This window comes from Chelonia mydas, chromosome 1 (genome assembly GCF_015237465.2).
Source record: "Chelonia mydas isolate rCheMyd1 chromosome 1, rCheMyd1.pri.v2, whole genome shotgun sequence".
NCBI lineage: Eukaryota > Metazoa > Chordata > Testudines > Cheloniidae > Chelonia > Chelonia mydas.
The window spans coordinates 145,371,909-145,393,979 of NC_057849.1; the positions used below are offsets into that span (position 1 = coordinate 145,371,909).

At 42.3% G+C, this 22,071-nt stretch overlaps 1 protein-coding gene across 8 annotated transcripts in view; it reads right to left on the reverse strand.

The window, feature by feature from the left end:
- DMD (dystrophin) overlaps nt 1–22,071 on the reverse strand; it is a 1,912,888-nt gene that overhangs the window by 485,735 nt on the left and 1,405,082 nt on the right. For all 8 annotated transcript variants that reach the window (XM_043538015.1, XM_043538014.1, XM_043538013.1 and 5 more), the window contains one exon: nt 6,350–6,467. In XM_043538015.1, the coding sequence (XP_043393950.1) occupies nt 6,350–6,467 (118 nt within the window). The remainder of the gene's footprint in view (nt 1–6,349; nt 6,468–22,071) is intronic.

A 22,071-nucleotide genomic window follows, 5' to 3' on the forward strand; every position in this document is an offset into this window, starting at 1 on the left:
TGATTTTAGTTTCGCTTTTGTAGGAGCCGTGAAACGTTTGTGAGAGCCCCGCAGGGGGTCTGAATCTGCTTTGGGGCTGGCAGGCAGGCTCGGTGCTGATGTTCTTGTTGGCACCAGGGTGAATGCGTTGCCGGCACTGGGTCCATTGTCGGTGCCGGCAGGACCGGTACCGAGGAGAGCTTCCCGCTGCGGGAAGTCAGGTCCCTGCTTTTGCGCCCTGCTGAAGTGCTGCGGCGGTCAGAGTTGCCTGCTCTCGGCGCTGCCAGCACCAAGGATAAAGCACCTTGCGGGAGATCCTTTACCCTTTTGAGTGTCTCTGAGAGGAGACATCAGGGCTTCCTGCCTTTTCGCGTGAGAGGGTGAAACCATGCTCCTGGTCAGTTCTGACTTGGCAGGGGAGCATGAGGGAGAGGGTTTACTGCCCTTCTCCACAGGTGGCTGCAGAGCTTTCTCCATGATAAGCATTTTTAGCCGCAAGTCTCTGTCACAGCGAGCTCTAGTTTTTAAGTTGGTGCAGTGGAGACACTTCACAGGAATGTGTGTCTCACCGAGGCATTTAACACAGATTCAGTGCCTGTCAGACTGCAGCATAGACTCCTTCAAGAAGCCACATTTCTTAAAGCCTGGAGACCCCGGCATAATGAAAGTATGAGCGGCCGGGGAAGTCTCAATGAGAGACTAACGTGAGGAAATTTTTTTAGGGGGGGGGGAACTAACGAACTATGCTAAAGGAAAGGGAGAACTGGGAAATGGCTAGCTAACTATTTCCATCTTTCTCTACTTATTTCCTACAGTAACCAGGGAAGAGATGAGCACTGCCCCGAGTCCCATCTTCAGCCGAGGATGGTTGAGAAGGAACTGCACGGGGTGTGGGATGCACTCACTCAGGCAGACCCTAACGATGACTCGAGACAGCAGCTGAGCGCATGTGTCCTAACCAGGCACTGCTACCGAAGATCTCCAATCAATGGCACCGGGACGCACCATCACCTGGAGTGGAGCACCCACAGGGACAGCACTCAAAGAAGAATAAATTGTTTCGGCGAAAATGAAAAAAAGAAGTGCAAAAATGGTAATACTCAATTCCCCAGTGGTTACTCCCTATGAAGCAAATAGGATGAAATTCAATAGGACAAATGCAAAGTACTCCACTTTGGAAGAACAATCAGTTGCACACAAACAAAATGGGAAATGATTCCCTAGGGACTGCGGAAAGGGTCCTGGGGGTCATAGGGGATCACAAGCTAAATATGAGTCAACAGTGTAACACTGTTCAAAAAAAGCAATCATTCTGGGATGTATTAGCAGGAGTGTTGTAAGCAAGACATGAGAAGTAATTCTTCTGCTCTAGTCCACGGTGATTAGGCCTCAACTGGAGTATTGTGTCCAGTTCTGGGTGCCACATTTTCAGGAAAGATGTGGACAAACTGGGGAAAGTCCAGAAAAAGAGAAACAAAAATGATTACAGGTCTAGACAACATGACTTATGAGGAAAGATTGAAAAAACTGGATTTATTTAGTCTGTAGAAGAGAAGATTGAAAGGGGACATGATAACAGTTTTCAAATACATAAGAGATTGTTACAAGAAGGAGGAAGAAAAATTGTTCTCATTAACTTCTGAGGATAGGACAAGAAGCAACGGGCTTAATTTGCAGCAAGAGTGGTTTAGGTTGCATTCCAGGAAAAACTTCATAACTGTCAGGGTGGTTAAGCTCTGGAATAAATTGCTTAGAGAGTATGTGGAATCTCTGTCATTTGAGATTTTTAAGAGCAGGTTAGACAAACACCTGTCAGAGATGCTCTAGATAATATTTTGTCCTGCCATGAGTGCAAGGGACTGGACTAGATGACCTCTTGAGGTCCCTTCCAGTCCTACATTTCTATGATGTGGGAGTCAAAAGTTTGAATCTCTGCTCTGGATCAGGAACCTTCCCCCATCTCACATGAGTATTCTAGCTGCCATATTATTAGCTATTCACTGTAGGTCACTCTAAATTTCTCCTGTTGAAGCTGTTTTGCTGTAATTCTTGAATAGTCACTGGGTGAGAGACAGCAAGAGCAAGAGAATGACTTTATAGCCTGATGGTGAGGGTGACTGATACAAAGTGGAACAGTTTGAACAGGAGAGACTGAAAAAGCACACCCCACCCCCAACAGCCAATAGCCTGGTATGTTAGTGTCCTTGCTCCAGAGCAGGGATTTAAAAGTGGGTCTCGCACACCCCAGGAAGTGCCCTGGCTATTGGGTGTAAGGAGGGTGCCTTCACCGCCACCTTCATTTCCTTTGCTTTTATTTAAAAAGGTTAAAAATGCCCCAAGTCCAAACAAATGGCTTCATTTGGGGTTGAAGAAAACATTTTTTGTTCAACCAGAAACTAAATTTTTCTGATGTTTTTGATTCGGCTAAAATTCCGAATTGATATTTTTTTTTTAGTGTTTCAGAACTGATAGCAAACTGAAAACATCAGTTTTTCTGACAGCCTCTGCTTCTAAGTTTTACTTCCATATTCCCTTCCTTTGTGGCTTTGAACAAGGCACTTCAGTTCCTGTGACTCCATTGCCATGTCTGTAATATGAGAATAAATAGTTAGGGCTGTCGATTAATCACAGTTAACTCACGCGATTAACTCAAAAAATTAATCACAATTAATCACAGTTTTAATCGCATTGTTAAACAATAGAATACCAATTGAAATTTATTAAATATTTTTGGATGTTTTTCTACATTTTCAAATATATTGATTTCAGCTACAACACAGAATGCTCACTTTATATTATTACTGCTCACTTTATATTATTATTTTTGATTACAAATATTTGCACTATAAAAATGAAACAAAAGAAACAGCATTTTTCAATTCACCTAATACAAGTACTGTAGTGCAATCCCTTTATCGTGAAAGTGAAACTTACAAATGTAGATTTTTTTTGTTACATAACTGCACCCAAAAACAAAACAACAGAGAACTTTAGAGTCTACAAGTCCACTCAGTCCTACTTCTTGTTCAGCCAATCGCTAAGACAAACAAGTTTGCTTACATTTACAGGGGATAATGCTGCCCACTTCTTATTTACAATGTCACCAGAAAGTGAGAGCAGGCATTCACATGGCACTTTTGTAGCCGGTATTGCAAGGTATTTACATGCCAGATATGCTAAACATTCATATGGCCCTTCATGCTTTAGCCACCATTCCAGAAGACATGCTTCCATGTTGATGATGCTCGTTAAAAAAAAAAAAGTCTTAATTAAATTTGTGACTGAACTCCTTGGGGGAGAATTGTATGTCTCTGGCTCTGTTTACCCGCATTCTGCCATATATTTCATATCACAGCTATCTCAGATGATGACCCAGCATATGTTCATTTTAAGAACACTTTCACTGCTAATTTGACTAAACACAAAGAAGGTACCAATGTAAAATTTTTAAAGACCGGTACAGCACTTGGCCCAAGGTTTAAGAATCTGAAATGCCTTCCAAAATCTGAGAGGAACGAGGTGTGGAGCATGCTTTCAGAAGTCTTGAAAGAGCAACACTCTGATGCGGAAACTACAGAACCCAAACCACCAAAAAAATAAATTTAAAAAGATAAACCTTCTGCTGGTGGTACCTGACTCAGATGATGAAAATGAACATGAGTCAGTCCACACTACTTTGGACTGTTATTTAGCAGAACCTGCTATCAGCATGGGCACAGTCTTCCGGAATGTGGTTGAAGCATGAAAGGATATATGAATCTTTATTGCATCTGGCATGTAAATATCTTGTGACACCAGCTACAACAATGCCATGAGAACACCTGTTTTCACTTTCAGGTGACAATGTGAACAAGAAATGGGCAGCATTATCTCCTGAAAATGTAAATAAACTTGTGTGTCTGAGTGATTGGCTGAACAAGAAATAGGACTGAGTGGACTTGTAGGCCTTAAAAGTTTTATATTTTTTTATTTTTGAACATAATTCTACATTTGTAAGTTCGACTTTAATGATAAACAGATTGCACTACAGTACTTGTATTAGTTGAACTGAAAAATACTATTTCCTTTGTTTTTTATGGTGCAAATATTTGTATAAAGTGTTCACTTTGTATTCTGTTATAACTGAAATCAATATATATGAAAATGTTGAAAATATCCAAAAATATTTAAATAAATGATATTCTATTATTGTTTAACAGTGTGATTAATCGCGATTAATTTTTTTAATCGCTTGACAGCCATATAACTAATACTTAATTACCTAACTCAGTTATTGTGCGGCTTATTGTTTAGTTAATGTTTGTTCAGTGCTGTATATCTTCTAAGCAATATTGGCCCAGTTTTTTTCTGGATCCTTAATTGGCAAAACTCCCATCAGTATGAGGAGTGAAGAGAGAGAAAAACTGATAAAGGACTTCAGAATCTGTTCATTATTAGAAAGATACATTCCTAAAAAAAAACAGATGATGGGACTATTTTAGAAGAAAATATTGCATTGTCTGATACTTTCACAAAAAGATATAGGGCGAGCAGGACAATTAAGAGAACCAAATCTTACAAGCTTGAGATGAATCAGCAGTCGCTAACAAGCCACTCAGCTGTTCTTCACACAGAGTCAAATCCTGAAATCTTTAATTAGGTTTCATTTAGGCCCTGCTCCTGCAGTGATCTCTGTGTGGGTGAGGGGTTTCTCCACAGACCTCTTAGAAGGAAGCAAATGTCCTATTACCCGCAACAAGAAGGCTGACTAAGTACTTCAGGAATTAGACCTAACAGAGGACCCTTAATCTTTTTAATATAAGGAAAAATGTCAATATATAGGAAAATATTTGTGCAATAATGATAATATCCATAGTTGGCATATATTAAGAAAAGGTAACTCAAAAATGTCACATACTGACATCTTCATACGTATAGTAGCATTTTTCTTAAAATATCACATCTGAATTATTTATCATTTGATCCACTCTCTAAAATTCAAAAATAGATAAATAACTCTTCTGAATACTATTTAGTAGTTAAAATTCTACAAACAGAAAATATCTAACCATGATAACCCTTTCATGAATCCAGTCTGGTGCCTCAGAAGACTGGATCAAAAAGGTTCTGAGAACATCTCCTCTAATTAGGAGGGAAAACATGAAGAATCATTGTACAGTGGTTCCAGTGATATGGGTATTCGGGTATATTCAAATATTTTCATTAACAAAATAAAGTAATAATTAAAAAAACTGTGGCAAATACCATGTGACAACAGATTACGTATCCAACAGAGCAGAAAGACAACTGCATTTATGATCTCTCTGCCTACTAAATAAAATATTACCTAATTTAAGCATGAGAAAATCTTTTTTGTTTTTTTTATATAGAACTTTATATACATTCAAAGTCCAGGTGAAACTAGTAGGGTTAGCACACCTATATAGATCAAAATCAAATCAAATATTCATCAAGTCTCATGCAAAAAGAGACATACATGTAATTATTGTTGCTGTATTTGTAGTAATAATAAAGTTTGTAATGGTTCATGGTGGGGTATTTTTTTTATCCTCAACATATACTCACCTTTCATTTGTCATGACATTTCTCTGGAAGATAAATTCAGTTTTACCATAGAAAGGACTCTAGGCACACACACAATTCACGTTAATGGTTGCATTTCACTATAACCATTAAATTTCTTCAGTATACTCTATATATCTATAGAGTATGGATATATATACACACATACTTAATGAAACCTTAGTCCAAGCTAGTGATAGGAGAACTACATACATGTGGTATGAACAAGCACTCAACAAGTTCAGGTTCTTATGCAAACTTTATCTGAATTATCTGAATTGGGACTCTGCTAGGGAGTCTGTATCGCAAAAAGAAAAGGAGGACTTGTGGCACCTTAGAGACTAACAATAGACTCTAAGGTGCCACAAATCCCTAAATGGAGTCTCTAGGTGCTACTCCAAATAAGAGGGCCAGATTTAGGGACTGGTATGCAACATAACATAATATGGAGGGAGGGGGTGCCCCCTTACTACCTTGCACCAACTATCTGTACCACTTTTTTGGTGGATTATCATGGAAAGCATGCATGTATACATAGAAGATAATGGGGGCAGGGAAGTAACCAAACTTTCTAGAGAGCCTCAGTGCAAGTTTTCTGTGAAGGTTATGGGGACTCTTTCTCTGAAAGGGTGCATCCAATCCTAGTGTAATATTCTCACCCAAATGAGAATTACCTTACAAATACAAATAGATAATTTCCACTTCTCATGGCAAACATACTTTGAAAAATACTATGCTTAAAAGTTATCATTATAACATCCTCTATATTTCTTGCCGAGAGTTATATGGTAGCGGAATCACCACTTACTGCTATCAGTAATGATTGTTCTGGCCTCTTGATTGCCGGTCTTGTTTTTTAGATTCTGTGCTGCAGTTATTAGCTCCTCCAGTTGGGGACGCCTTTGTTCCAATTCCTGTAGTGCTGCCTGGTTGTACAAAAGAAAGTATACACATAAAATTGAGAGTAGCTCCAAGCCACTTTTAGTTGTATTTCACTGTCATAGGAATACTATACTATACCAGTGTTCGACCTGGTCCAGTAGCTTCTTCTGGATATTTTAGTGGAATGGCTCAACCCACATACTAGAATATTATACAATTACATACCTCAAAATGGAATTTTCTTCCTCATCTCAGGAAAGTGGTGATTGTTTATTTTTTTGTCCTGAAGCATGAACCTTTATATATTTTTATATTAATTATTCTTACCAGAGGATAATGATATTCTCATTATTCATAAAAAATGTCTACTCCTTTTTTGTGAATTCCACTAAATTCTTTGGGTAAAATTGTCAAAAGTGCTTAAATAAGGAGCATAAGGACATGGCTACACTTGCAGATGTAGAGCGCTTTGAGTTAAACCCACTTTTGGAGAGCACAGTAGGGAAAGCGCTGCTGTCTGTCCACCCAGACAGGAACAAGCGCACTGGCGTGGCCACATTTGCGGCACTTGCAGCAGCACTGGGAGCGGTGCATTATGGGCAGCTATCCCACAGAGCACCTCTTCCCATTCTGGCGCTGTGGCTTGTGGGAAGGGGGCGGCGGGGGCGGGGCATTCTGGGTGCTGTCCCAACACCCTGTGATGCATCGGTTTGCATCCCAGCAATCCCTGTGTTTCTGTACACATTTGGTGCCATCTTTCAACATTTTTTGTACTGTGTGCTCTGTCTTCCCTTTCAGTCTGCGGGAATGGAGCCTGAACTGCTGAGGAGTAAGCTGATGAGTCTCACCAGCATGTCACGTTTGGCAGTTGAGTTATTCCTTATGATCCAAAGTGACAGTGAGGGCTCCGACAATGATATTGACTCGAGTAACGCATATGACACGAGTTTGCTTGTGACATTCACGGACATGCTCACCACCATGGAATGCTGCTTTTGGGCCTGAGAAACAAGCACTGAGTGGTGGGATCACATCGTCATGCAAGTCTGGGATGATGAGCAGTGGCTGCAGAACTTTTGGATGAGAAAAGCCACATTCATGGGACTGTGTGAGGGGCTCGCCCCCACCCTGTGGCACAAGGACACGAGATTGAGAGCTGCCCTGATGGTGGAGAAGTGGGTGGCTATTGGAATCTGGAAGCTGGCAACTCCAGACAGCTACCGATCGGTCGCTAACCAGTTTGGAGTGGGTAAGTCGACCGTTGGAATTCTGTTGATGCAAGTTTGCAGGGCCATTAATCGCATCCTGCTCAGAAGAACCGTGACTCTGGGTAACGTGCATGACATTGTGGATGGCTTTGCACAAATGGGTTTCCCTAACTGCGGAGGGGCGATAGATGGCACACATATTCCAATTCTGGCACCAGCATACCTAGCCTCCGAATACGTTAATTGGAAGGGGTATTTCTCTATGGTTCTCCAGGTGCTTGTGGATCACCATGGGCGTTTCATTGACATTAACGCAGGCTGGCCTGGAAAGGTGCATGACGCACCCATCTTTCGGAACACTGACCTATTCAGGAAGCTGCAAGCCGGGACTTTTTTCCCAGACCAGAAGATCACCGTAGGGGAAGTCAAAATGCCCATTGTGATCCTTGGAGACCCCGCTTACCCTTTAATGCCGTGGCTCATGAAACCCTACACAGGGAGCCTTAACAGCAGCAAGGACCGGTTCAACAACAGGCTGAGCTTGTGCAGAATGACTGTGGAGTGTGCTTTTGGCTGTTTAAAGGGCCGCTGGCACTCTCTGTATGGAAAGCTGGACCTCGCCGATGACAGCATCCCCCTGGTAATATCCGCATGCTGTACCCTCTATAACATTTGTGAAGGGAAGGGTGAACGATTCACTCACGCATGGAACTCGGAGGGTTCAGCACCTGAAGGCTGAATTTGAACAGCCAGAGAGCAGGGCTATTAGAGGGGCCCAGCGTGGGGCTGCAAGGATTAGGGATGCCTTGAGGGAGCAATTTGAGGCTGAAAGCCACCAGTAAAGTCTGGTGCCCTGCACGGGAGTGAAGTGCAGTGGTCCCAATGTTCGTAGGAATCTGTGTTTGCTACGCTGATAGGCAGTGCCTGTTTCTTTCCTGGGCTAAGGTATCTTTTACTTTATGCAATAATAAAGAATGTTTTCAAAGCCAAAAAATCCATTTATTGAAAAGAAACACAACTGCTTGGGAAACAGAAAGGGCAAAGGGGTGGGGTGGGGAACGGTACAATCACAGAGTTACGTATGTCCTGTTATCATACTTAGCCTTCCTGTCTGGAATGCTGTGCAATGACTGCTGCACTTCAGGCTGGCTATACTGCATGGTGATGGGGGTTGAGTGCAGTGGGTAAGGGTCGTAATTTTCAGGGCTGGGTGGGGAAGCTAAAGGTGTTGGAGGCAGCTGGTGGCGGTAAAAACCCTGATGTTGGGGAAAGTGGGTTGGAGGTGACATAGGGGCACAAGGGAAAGAGTTTTGGGACAAGGGCTGCAGGGCGGGTTGGGCACGGTAGTGCTCCGCCTGCATGGCTATGAGCACCTGGATCGAGTCCACCTGGCGCTACATTACGCTGATCAGCTGATCCGTGCTTTGCTGCTGGAGCACCGCACTTTTGCGCCGACGCTCCTCATTCTGCTGGCGGATCCTCCTTTCACTGTCCTGCCACTCCTGCACTTTTCCATTTTCATTACTTGAATGCTGCATTATTTCATGCAGCATGTCTTCCTTGCTTCTACGTGGCCTTTTTCTGATTCTTTGGAGTCTTTCGGCCGGTGATAACACGGACGGCTGAGATCTCAAGGTTGCATCTGTAAAGGCAAAATGCAACACTTAACAGAGGCAGCATTGTTCACACCAGACAGAGCAATGATTCCCCCTTACCTAAGGGCAAGCACAGTCTACACAATAGCATAATTTTCCTGTCCCAAAGCGAGCACACATAACCCACAGGAGCCCCAAAAATGTGAGTAAGCACAGGGTCATGCGTGACTGATTGTTTCAAGGCTGTAATGTCCTCTGGGTTTCTGTGCCTTGGGGAGAGCCAAAAGCAGCAGGGTCCCCTATACTGAACACTGTCCCCACTTTTTCCATAGGAGTTCATCCTGGAAGATATCTCGCTGCTGAGGGTAACCTGGGAAGCAAGAGAGGGTCTTCTACTGCAATGCGGATTCTGCCCTGCCCCATAAGCAGCTTGCCTGTGTGCAGCAATGGTCCCCCCTCCAATGTTCCCTCTAATTTTTGACAGGCCGTGTGCGCAAAAAAATTTCTTCTGTTCCAATTGTTGTGCGCGCGGGGTTTAGGATCTGTATGCGCACACGCACACACACACACACAGCTTAGAGGGAATAGTACCCCCCGCCCCTCATGGCACAGTGGTGTGGACAAGTTAGCCTTACTGGGACAAGGAACACAGTGGCTCTCCTGAGAAACCTGTGCAAGCACATTGCCCAAGTTCTGGATGAGACCTTTGAAGAGATCACTGAGGCCGATTACCATGATGTGAGAGAGCACATCAACGCCCTATTCTGCATCTAGGCATGCATGCTGCCCTAACTCTTCTCAGCCCAAGAGCCCGCACCGAATAACTTCCTTCCCAAAATAAAAGTCACTTACTGGGAACCCCCTCTGGTGTTTCTCCTTCCCCAAGCACCAGCCGCCGCGACTGGCTACCTTCCTCCTGGCTTGAAAGCAGCTCCCGGCTGCATGCATCTAGGGATTCCGGGGTGTCTTCCTCCGCCTCAGCACCCTTGCTCCCACTTTGCTCCTCCTCTTCTTCCTCCTCCCACCTTGTTGAACTGGGCTCTGAAGTGTCCATGGTGTCCAGTGGAGGTGGGGTCAACCCAAGTATCGCATCCAGCTCTTTGTAGAAACGGCAGGTTGGAGGGACAGCACCAGAGCAGCTGTTTGCCTCACAGGCTTTGCAGTAGGCATTCTACAGCTCCTTCACTTTAACCCTGCACTGCAGTGCATCCCAGTCATGGCCCCTTTTCATCATGTCCCTAGATATCTGCCCGAAGGTATAGTAATTCCTAGGGCTGGAGTGCAGCTGGGACTGGACAGCTTCCTCCCCACAAACACTGATGAGGTCCAGCACCTCGCCATTGCTCCATCCTGGGGATCGCCTGGCGCGTGGAGGCATGGTCACCTGGAAAGATTTGCTGAGAGCACTCCATGCCTGGCTGAGCAAACAGGAAGGGGATTTTCAAAAATCACAGAGAATTTAAAGGGCGGGTCTGACAGTTGGTCACCTGACGGCAGGGCAGTAGAGTTCAAAGTGACGACCAGAATGGCTAGCACAGGCATTGTGGGACACTTCTGGAGGCCGATCAGAGCACACTTTAGGACCAGGGCATCCACACTGGCGCCACGACACTCCAGCGGGGGCGAAGCATACATTATTCCACTCGCAGAGGTGGAGTATCAGCAGCGCTGTAGCCACAGAGTTAGAGCGCTCTATGTGTCTTGCCAGTGTGGACGGGTAGTGAGCTAGTGAGCTAGTGCGCCCGGGGCTCCTTTATTGTGCTGTAACTCGCAAGTGTAGCCAAGCCCCAAGTCCCATTGAAAATGTTACCCTTTGGTTCAGTAATATCTACAGCAGTGAGTTCTATGGATAGCAAGCATATGTTACACAAGGGCTCTTTTATGCTTGAATTTGCAGTGGGAAGGGCTGTGGAGATGGAAGTGGACCTGCCACTTACTAGATCTACAAGTCACCCCCCACCCCAAAGAGGACGAGTACTGAAGGAACTGTGTGGTACTACCTGCTGCCTGAGGCAACAGTATCGTCACAAAGTGACTCTGTTAATCCTCCATAGCCTGTCCAAGAAGATGTGGGAGGAAATGATCACTTCCAGCCACTAGCCCTCATGGAGTTACCAAGACTACAAAGTCTTGCTTGATGTGGGAAACAGATCTTATCCCTGCATGACCAACATGTTATTCAGAGAGATTTAGAAGAAAACTTGAAGGCCAATATTTTGTGTCAGTCTGATGTAAAGCAGAAAAAAATCTTTGCTACCTGAAATAAGTAAACTTTGGTCAAAAAAATCAAAACACCAAATAAACAAAAAGGCCAAACATGCAATACTGTTGCGGCACTTTACATGAGGAAAAATATCCAATATTATTCATAACAACACCTAAAGGAAGGGCCTACAGAATGTAATGGAAAGTTGTAATCATTCTCTAGATTTTTTTGAACCACCCTGTAGAATTTAGTAGAGACTTACATCCCTATAATAAAGCTATAGAAAGTATATAATTTTGTACAATTGATAGTTTTTACAATAATTTGCAGTTTAGCCATATAAAATTTGCATTGGCTTTCATTCTTATGAAATTATATAGGACTATTTTATGAGGGGAAGATCTTTAGTAAAAAAAAATCCCTTCACTTCTTAATATTTTAGGCCTATTCAACAGAAATGTCATGCAGTTTTTGTGAACAGGGAAGACCAATGTAAGATTGCATATGTCTTATAATGATTTGTCAGTCTTGATACCTTACAATGTATGTAGCAAAAAAGTAGCTGGTAGTTGTGATCATTTAAGGAGGCCTCAAGCAAAGATGTAAAACCCTGGAAGTGTGACCTTGAGAATCTAGTCTAGAATTGTTCACAGAAAGTGAACCTAGCTATCATAATAAGCTACTGCAAATTCCATATTGTGACAGAAGGGGAGCTGGTACATAACAGTGTAATGCATACTGATATGTAAAAAATTTATGAACATTGTATGTGGCCAGGCCTGTAAGGAGAAGTTATTGTAGCGTTAGAGAACCAGGGTGTGTCGGAATAATAAACAGGAAGGCAACACACAACAGCTTCCCAGATCAGAAAACATCAAGCATACACTTGAAAGACCATGGGAAAAACTATTCGTTTCAAGGATCTTACCTCCTGTCTCCAAGGAAAATGCAAGCATGTTTTGCCAAGTTTGATGAACTTGGAAATCAAAAGGGCTATGAACAGCGTAAAAGTGATTTGATCCCTGAGAAGGGGAGTTGAGTTGTCAGGTGCTCTCCAGGCTATTGTCTAACAAGGAGTCAAGATGACAGAGAGAAGAGCACTGTTTAGCTCAGAAGTGTGTATCTTCCACCAACAGAAGTTAGCTCTATAAAAGATATTGCCTCACCGACTTCATTCTCTTATAGGCAATTAGTCATTCTAGAGTTCCCATGTGGGAGATGGTTAGATACTTAGTAAGCAAGACATGCATATAACCAGGTTGACTGTTTTAATGATTTTTTTCTGGAATGCTTTTCTTCTAAATAAATGATACATTTCTTTTAGAAGTTTATTAGGTCACTGCTTAGCATTGTAATTACCCTGGAGGGAACAGAACTGCAGGGTCTTGGCCTAAGTCAGACCCGCGGAGGCAAACATGATTAATACCAGGGGACTGCAACCCAGGGCCCGGTCTAAGAGTAGGAGAATTGTGTGACTACATTCCCAGCTCAGGTGACAGCTAGATGCCTAACATGTGACAAGACCAGGTAGGGATGAGACGTGCAGCTCACTCAGTAACATATGTCAAAAGCAAAATACATGGAGCTGGGTTTCGTTCTGTTCAAATAGCTACACATCTCTTTAGTAATTCGTTAATTCTTTAACTAAGTCACATATCTGTACAGCAAAAGTGCACGGATACGTCTATCTGGGATTTTTGCCCTTAACTACCATATTGGAGGCTCTTTTAAAATCCATTGGCTTTGGCGGCCTACATTCATGCCTGTGTGTTTGGATGGCATTATGCCCATTCCTATGTTGATTACATTGTTTACCGGGGCACAGGTGCCAACTAAACACTGGTTAAGATGGGCAGTTTACATTATTCAGAGTGCCATTTTTTTTACAAGAAGTCTCTGTGACAGCACTCAAGCATATGAGTTTTGTTTCTTGGACTTTGTTTCTTAACACCGCTCTATATAATTATGTGCTTCTGAAGTAGTGGGACTCAGTCCTGCAGAGCTGGAGAGCCAAGCAACCAATAAAATGTTATATAACACCACAAAGTAATCAGTGTTATGTTCTGATGCTGTATATCAATGTTTGCATCAGACACATATCTCCAGTATGGACTATGTAGAGGGAACATCACAAAACAGACACCATCATGTAGCAATCCATCTTCATCCGATTAAATATCCTCTGTCCCTCCTTCCTCTCCTGGCTTTTGAAAGGCAAGAGTTATTTCTCTTCCCTAGCTTTTCCTCAACCTGGAAACTGTTTGGAAAAAGTAATCAAATGATTGACACCCCCTGCCAGAAATGGCTCAGAGCCACTTCCACAATGCATGTCTGTGTTCTTCACACTACCTCATGTGTACTGAACAGCAAAGAGAGCTCTTTTCTCACTTTAGTTGAAAGCAGGAACAGTCAGACCAGAGGACACCCTGAGAGCTGCATAAAGGATGCTTAAAAGCAGCATATCTCTCCAAATCCAGAGATTAAGTACCAGTGCCTTAAAGTCTGCCCACAGAACAAGAAAGAAACCCATGTAGCATTTATGCAAATTTTTGGTTGCCAGCAAAAAGCAAGACAGTTATACTACACTGGGCTCCAAATCACGTTGAATACAAAAAATACAGTCAATGAAACTTAAGCATGTGCTTAAGCACTGTCTGATGGACCTGATGCTTAAGCGCTTTCCTGAATCAGGGCCTCTGAGAATATTGGCACTGTTTCTCTTTCTAGCATCACTGCTTTCTGTGGGAGATATGATCAGGGCCTTTGTTTGAGCAATTCTTTCTCCTTGCCATTGAATGTGTGGGTTTCAGAAGATGTTCCTCGAAATGAATTAGCCTGTATTTTTCCAAAGAACCAGAGAGAGGTCCTGAAGTCCCGACACCAGAACAGTACATGAATCTTCAGATTCTATACTCCTAGTAGTTGATAGGAGTTTAAAATCACAGGAAGAGTCCCTTTCTTCTGACTCTGAGAACTTTCTCTGAGTAAGGAGGAAACTATTATCTGTTACACTTCTTTCTCTCTCTGCTTCAGTGTGTAGATTCTGCCTACTACGTTCTTCAGCCACCTCACGCCCAACTTCCTGACAGACTTTTAAAGAAACAATCCATGTACCTTTACAAGGTTCAACCCCCAGCTTTTTGTGCAGTGACAGGAAAGGTGTATGCATGTACATGTGCAAACGCCATTTCATCCCCAGAATGATCTGAGGAAAACTCCCTGAACTGAGGGAAACTTATAGTTTTTCCTCAATTTTGGTCTACACTTATGGGTTTTTTCTGACTCAAAGCCTTCCACAATCAATTTACTCTAAGATGTTCCCTCTGATTTAGGTAAGCCCTGTTGAATGCTGAAAAAGAGAAACACAACCACTTGGTTGTTTGTTTTTTTTTAAATAGAGATGATGACAAGTGCAGGTGAGTAAATGCAACAGTCAGAACAGCTGAGAAAAATAATTAGAGAAGGGTGTAAACCTGAGCAGCAGCAGCTGCAACAGAATCTTTAGCAAGAAGGAACACAGCAGACACCTAGACTTCAGCTTCGCTAATATGGAACATTACAAAACTCATGTAAAGGTTTTTGACTGGGTGAATAGATTGTCTCTCCCTCACACTCCCCCACCTGTTTGAAAGAAGTGTTTGGATTGGGGATAGGTATGGAGACCTCTAAACAATAGTTTAAGATGGAAAATAGTTGATCAGACAATTTTCAATTGTCTTCTGACAATACACAACTTTCAGAAATCTAAATCAGGAGCAACAGGTGTTTTGAAATGTTCAGAGGAACTCTTCAAACCCAGGGCATAAGTAGAAAACATTCAATATAATAAAACTGGATCCCAAAGTGAAACTAAGCAATCTTTACAGACATACAACTGTATAACTGAATTAATTACTTCATTTCAAACATTAAAATATATTGTTACAATAGCCTAGACAAGTAAAACTCATTAATAGTGTCATCCTGATGGTGACAGCAGGTGCAACTGACCATAAACTGTTGCCTCAAAATGGCAACTCAACAAAACAAATGCCATTTGTTATTAATAATGAAAATACCATAAAGCATTAGGATACCATTGTATCAGGATTCTCGAAGGAAATTAAATAAAATAGAAATCAGTCTTGTACGTAGAAACCTACAAAATGTTTTTTAGTCATCCATGGCACAAACAAGGAGTCCAGCTGTTCACTGGATAGTGATAGATATTGCATTTCTGTATTTCCAAACACACGGAGCTTTGCTCGTTTAATTTTTTCACACTCTCCATTCACCCAGTACACTCTACACACACTATTTAAAATATACAAAACTTTGCAAACTGTATTTTTAACTCTGAATATGAAAAGTTTAGCTCCTTAGTTATATAACCTCTTGGCAACAGAATGGAATTCGCAAATGTTTAATGTGAATATGACTGTCATTTATTACGTTTGTACATCACCTAGCACAACAGGACCCCTGGTTGGTCTCTAGCAGCTACTACAATATAAATGCAAAATAATAATTAAAAATTCTGAAATTTAGATTGTTTGATATGAACTTATTTCCGTTTTTTGTATAATTTGATACCTGATGCTTAAACAAATCTACTGTGTTAATCCAGCACAAAGATATCTGTAGGATCTTATGTTGTCTACTAACCTACCTCTTAACGTATTGCCATGTGAAGAAGCATGTGGCATTGGAAGGGTTAAACAACTCAATTTAATCAGTGAAAATTACAAATAGGGACTGAAACATATCTGCTGTGAGGTGTACAGACGGGAATCTGATCCTTTAAAATGTGATGAAACATTTTTTTTTGTTATCTTGACTACTGTCTCCTGCTATAATCCTGATGGTCACTGTACTTCTCACAGTTTATAGTGTTAAACCTACAAACCCTTAATTCATATGAGTTGCTCCAGTAAACTAACCAGAACTATGTGTAGATTGGGCCCTATATTTGAAAGGTACCTATATTTGAAGATGGAGTAATACAGTGGTCAATCAGGCCATTGATTTCAAAGGCTGCAGAACTGGGCCCCAACCTTGAAATCTCTCTTTTTCAGAAAAGCAGTTTTATGAATTTAATCATAATAGCCTGTGGTAGCACCACAATAATGTAGAGATGTGATTCAAACAGCAAACATCTCTGTTTTGATAAAAAGTGGCACTACAGACTTTTAACACATTTTCCACATTGATGGACAGTGATTGCTCAAAAGAGAAATCCAATTTTCAAGCCCCTAACTTTTATGGTTTCTTTACTCAAAAGGGTGGTTGAAATATGGAACAAATTGCTAAAATCAGCCACTGAAGCAAGTAGTATAAATCAGCTGAAAAAGGAATTGAAAAAAAATCTTAAAGGAAGAAATTTAGTGAACGTAAGTACCAGCTGGATTTGTGGCAGTTAAGACAATGCTATAAAAAGTTCACTCGATTTTAAACGATTTGACTCTAAAAAACTACAAGCTTATATGTTGAAATGTATATGTAACCCTTCTGCCCATCAGAGTTGGCAGCAACAAGGGCCGGGTTCAGTATCTAGGGGTTCCATTCCAATACACATACACAATGCTCGAGCCCCCATCCAGTGACCTGGGACAAAATATATACCACCCCCGCTGGGCGCCTCTAAGAGGCAATACTTCCCCTCTCGCAAGCACAGAGTCTGAGTGTAGCAAAAGCCTTTTAATAACAGAGAGAAACAATGTGGCATTATGTTGGGGAAACACCACCAACAGGATTCATAACACAACCCATGAGCAAAAAAAACCCACCCCAAGCAAATTGGGGCGTGTCCTTTCCCTTTGGTTCTTCAGTCCAGCAACCCAAAGTCCCAAAAGTCCAACAACCCAAAAGTCTCTGTCCCTGGTCAGTGCAGCACCAGAGTTCGAAAGTTTATCTGCAGAGATTTAGCTCCCAACCTGGGTGGAGATGGGAGAGGGGGTGTTAAGGGGCACCTTACGTGGTCCAAAGCCGATTGCCCCACCTCTCCGTGGGGCTCCGCTCCACCAGGCGTCCCACGAATCGCTCCGCTCTGCCAGCCGCCCCCATGAGCTGCTCCAGCCGTCCCCATAAACTGCTCTGCTCCAAGAGCCGCTCTCCTCACCATCCCATGAGCCACTCCAGCCGTCCCGCGAACTGCTCCGCAATATATCTTCAGGCTCCCCCACTACTTAACACAACACTCAGTGATTTCAGCTCTTAGTAAGTTTAGCTCTTTTGTGATTTCAGCTTGTAGTAAGGGAGCCTCAGTGCTGGTGCACCATTGGCCCAAGTGAATTCAGCTCAGCAGCCTGTAACTAGACTGCTAATGGAATCAAAATTAGCTCTGATATTCCACAGTGGAGAGAGGAGGAAGTGCAATTAGCATGTAAGGCCCTCACCAGGGGGCCCATACCACCAGGTATAACTTAGATAATATATTTACTTCACAGTCCAAGAGACACAGACAAGGTTTTCATCTTGAGGCCAAAAGACCAAAAACATCAAGACACTTGATCATGGCCTTTGATAGGCCAAGAGACTACTGACACTTGATCTTAGCCTGTCCCCAGCCTCTCTCCATTCACTGAGTTTTGGAACCCGTGCCCCTTGCCTAGCGAGTTGTCACAGAGTGTGGGGGAGTCCAGGCCCTGCACCCCTCTTCCTGGGATTCACTGAGACTCTCAGCCAGCCAGTAAAACAGAAGGTTTATTGGACAACAGGAACACAGTCCAAAACAGAGCTTGTGGGTACACCCAGGACCCCTCAGTCAAGTCCTTCTGGGGGAGCAGGGAGCTTAGACCCCAGCCCTGGGGTTCCCTGTGTTCCTCTACCCAGCCCCAAACTGAAACTAAACCCACCCAGCAGGTTCCCTTCTGTGGCCTCTCCTCACATTCCTGGGCAGAGGTGTTACCTCCCCCTCCCCCTCCTGGCTCAGGTGACAGGCTCTCAGGTCTCCCATCCCCAGGGCACATTCCCAGGTCAACACTCCCCCCTCCTTGCTGCGTCACATCGTCACACAAGTGCTACTTAGTTGATGGCAAGTCCCTCCATCATAACAAAAGGCCAAGTACAGTTCCACTGTCCTTGATTCACATAATCAGGATAATAACAATTTATTCTTCCTGCCCCAATAACAAAGAAACTGGGGATCCCACAGCAGCCAAACTGACCATTTGGGCAGCTATGGGCTCATGCTTGGCGGGGTGGGTGTGCCTATGCAAATGAGATCAGCCCCTGAAGTTCTTTTCCACAACTTGCCACAACTCACCACCAGATGTCAGGGTGGACCTCATCCTGACTCTGCTTATATATATGAAATAAATTGTGTGACTTCTGAAATCTATCTACTCTTTCAGCTATGCTTCTGGTTTGCTTTTATGGCAGCATTATTAAATCAAAGTATTTGTTTACATAGCAGTACTGGTGGTACCAAGTCTGAAGCATTTATTTCGGCATAGCTACAGCTGACTATCACTTGGGTCTGAAAGGAATTTTTCTCTCACACTGCAAATGGATTTTCTTCACCTCGCGCTGGACATCAAACAGTTAAGTCAATGGACAGAGCTATAGGTGGTTAGCTTCACCATCCTTTAGTAGATTGTGATTGATTCTGAGGTTCTCTTTACAGAGATTATGAGCCTCTTCTCACCATTGTGTTACGCTGATATAACTTTACTGGAATCAACAGAATTACGTGGCATAAAACTGAATTAATACATGTCATAACTTTATTGAAGGGTCCTCAGCAGTAATGCTACATCTTGGGGCCACATCTTCTGTCTACTTTACAGACTTATATAGCACCCATTACTGTAATATATAAGTAGACTCAAGAACAGGGCCAGAAGTGAATAGGCCATGGGATGAGGTACGTAGCAGTATAGAAATTTAGGGAGGGCCTTCATCATCAAACAGGAAATAGAGGTACCATTTTGTTAATGTCCACATCAGTTCAAGGCCAACACATGGTAAACGGTGTGCGTAATTCCTGGATTGAATAATTAATATAGTTGTTGCCATTTATTTATACTCTTACTAAATATGTGAAATCTTTATTCACTGGACTCTGTAACACCACTTTCCCCTCCCCTGACATTTCTATACAATAACTATTTAGAAGCCAGTGGGGGAGATTTGTTCCCCTCTCTATGAATCTACTCACTTTTGCATACTCATGATGAAGGTCTTTGCTTGGGTAATTCAGAATTCAATTAAAGAGATTACTGAGGAATAGGTTTGATTATCTGTCTTTTAACTCGTACAATGTTCTAAATAAAATCTGACCAAACTGATAATTTCCTTTAAGAATTTCATAACTGTCTCAACATGAACTTAAACAGAAACCTTTCAGGGGTGTTTCGAACCTGTTCACCAGCTGGATGATCCTCTAAATCTCACACATGCTATGCACATACCTATGAAAACTGTAATTAGCAGGCTTTGGAGAAAGCTTGCTAACAATCTCAGAAAATGTAGATCTGTAACACCTACCGTGCATTTACATAACAAAATAGGCTCTGTTAAATTATTCCACCCCAGCACAATTTGTATTTGTTTTATTTTCACTGAGCAGAAACAGAATCTTAGAGAAAAAGATCTTCATTTACATATACTGTCAATTTAAAAATAAAACATAATAATGCAACTTATTAATTTAACTCTTCAGAGTTTTCTTTTAAAAAAGGAACATTTTGTTGCAGAAATTAAACTCTTCCATGTTAATAGACTTACAGTTTTCCCTCAAAGGGGCTACAAAAATTATCTAACAGCTTTGCTAAACTGACTGAGGTGTTTCTATACAACCAAAATGGCATCAGAAAACACACTAGTTCCTCTCTGATTTCAATGTAATATTAATAAGAAAACACTTTATGCCCATTTAGGGCTCTGTCTATCCAAAAGCTGCCTTGGCAGGCCTCACTAGCTGGAACAGCCAAAGTACCATCTTCCTCACTGGTGACTATGTAATATTTTGAAGAAGCCATGATTTCCCCCTTGCCAAGCAATAGGGCTGATGGAACTGATTATGCTCCCACACTAGTATCAACTTCCTGGACAATACAATCAACTTCAACAAGGGGGCTGGAATGCCTGGCACGCAGAGTGGGCAGGCCCCCATGCCCTGACCCCGCTACACCCCTGCCTCAACCAATCTTCACATTCCATCATTGGTGAGTATAGTATTAAATTGTTTGTTTAAAATTATTTAAAACTTATACTGTACATGTATATAATGTTTTTTGTCTGGCAAAAAAATATCCCTGGAACCTAGCCCCTCCCCACATTTACATTAATTCTTATGGGAAATTGGATTCGCTTAACATCATTTTGCTTAAAGTTGCATTTTTCAAGAACGTAACTAGGACGTTAAGTGACGAGTTACTGTATGTATTTGCCTGCTTTAGCCTGTAAATAATGTTTTCATTTCTTTTTCCTAGTTAATAAATCCTCACTTAGATTACTACAGGATTGGCTATAATCATTGCCTTTGGTAAGAGATCTAAGATATAAAATGGCTGGAGGTAAATGACTGGTGTCTTGGGACTGGAGGCAACCTGAATCTTTTGTGATCTTTGGTGTATAGCAACCAACTATCACTAAAGCCAGGTGGACATTACAGACATATATTGGTATAACTAAATCCCTTAGTGTGTGAAAAATCCACACCCCTGAGCAATGTAGTTATACCAACCTAACCCCCAATGTAGACAGTGCTATGTTGGTGGGAGAGCTGCTCCCATCGACACAGCTACCACCTCTCTCAAAGGTGGATTAACTACACTGATGGGAGAAGCAGCTGCTGCTTTGCTGATACAGCATTTTAGACCTGCCCTAAGTTCAGCTTGAACAATGGAACCCTACAGACAACTACATACAAGAAACCCATGGATCACCAAACCATAGACCCAGTAACCATCCCAAATACACTAACATATGTTGCCTAATGCCAGGCACTCAGATACCACAGAATATGCTCCAAGGAGAAAGTCTGGGATATACACCTTTACACATTCAACACTGCCTTCACCAAACAAGGACACTCCAACAGAGAAATACATTGCATCATGGAATGGGCCTCCCAAATATCCCAAGAAAACCTGCTTCAACACAGAAATAAAACCTCTTCTAACTGCACACCCCTAGTTATCATATAGCAACCCACAGTGGAACCCGTACAGGGTATCATCAAACAACTACAATCCACACTCAATGGGGAACCCCATCCTGAAAGAAATCTTTCCTGAACCCTTTCTTCTGGCTCCCAAATAACACCCCAATCTCTCCAAGCTCATCATCACAAACAAGCTCCCCATAGACCAGGACATACCAACTCAAAATAGCACCAGACTCTAGAACAACAGATGCAAAAGGTGAAGACATATTTCCACTGCTACAATGATCAACATCCCCCACAACACACCTTTCAAGATCCATGGATCCTACACATGTCCATCACAACATGTGGTGTACCTCATTCAGTGCACTAATGTCCCAATAACAATTATGTGGGTGAAACCAGACAACCACAACACTCTCAAATGAACTCATACAGGAAAATGATAAAAGAAAAACATACCACATCACATGAAGGTGAAGATTTTTCACAAAACAATCACTCAATAGCTGACCTATCAGTCTTCAAAGGAAACCTGCACAACACTTT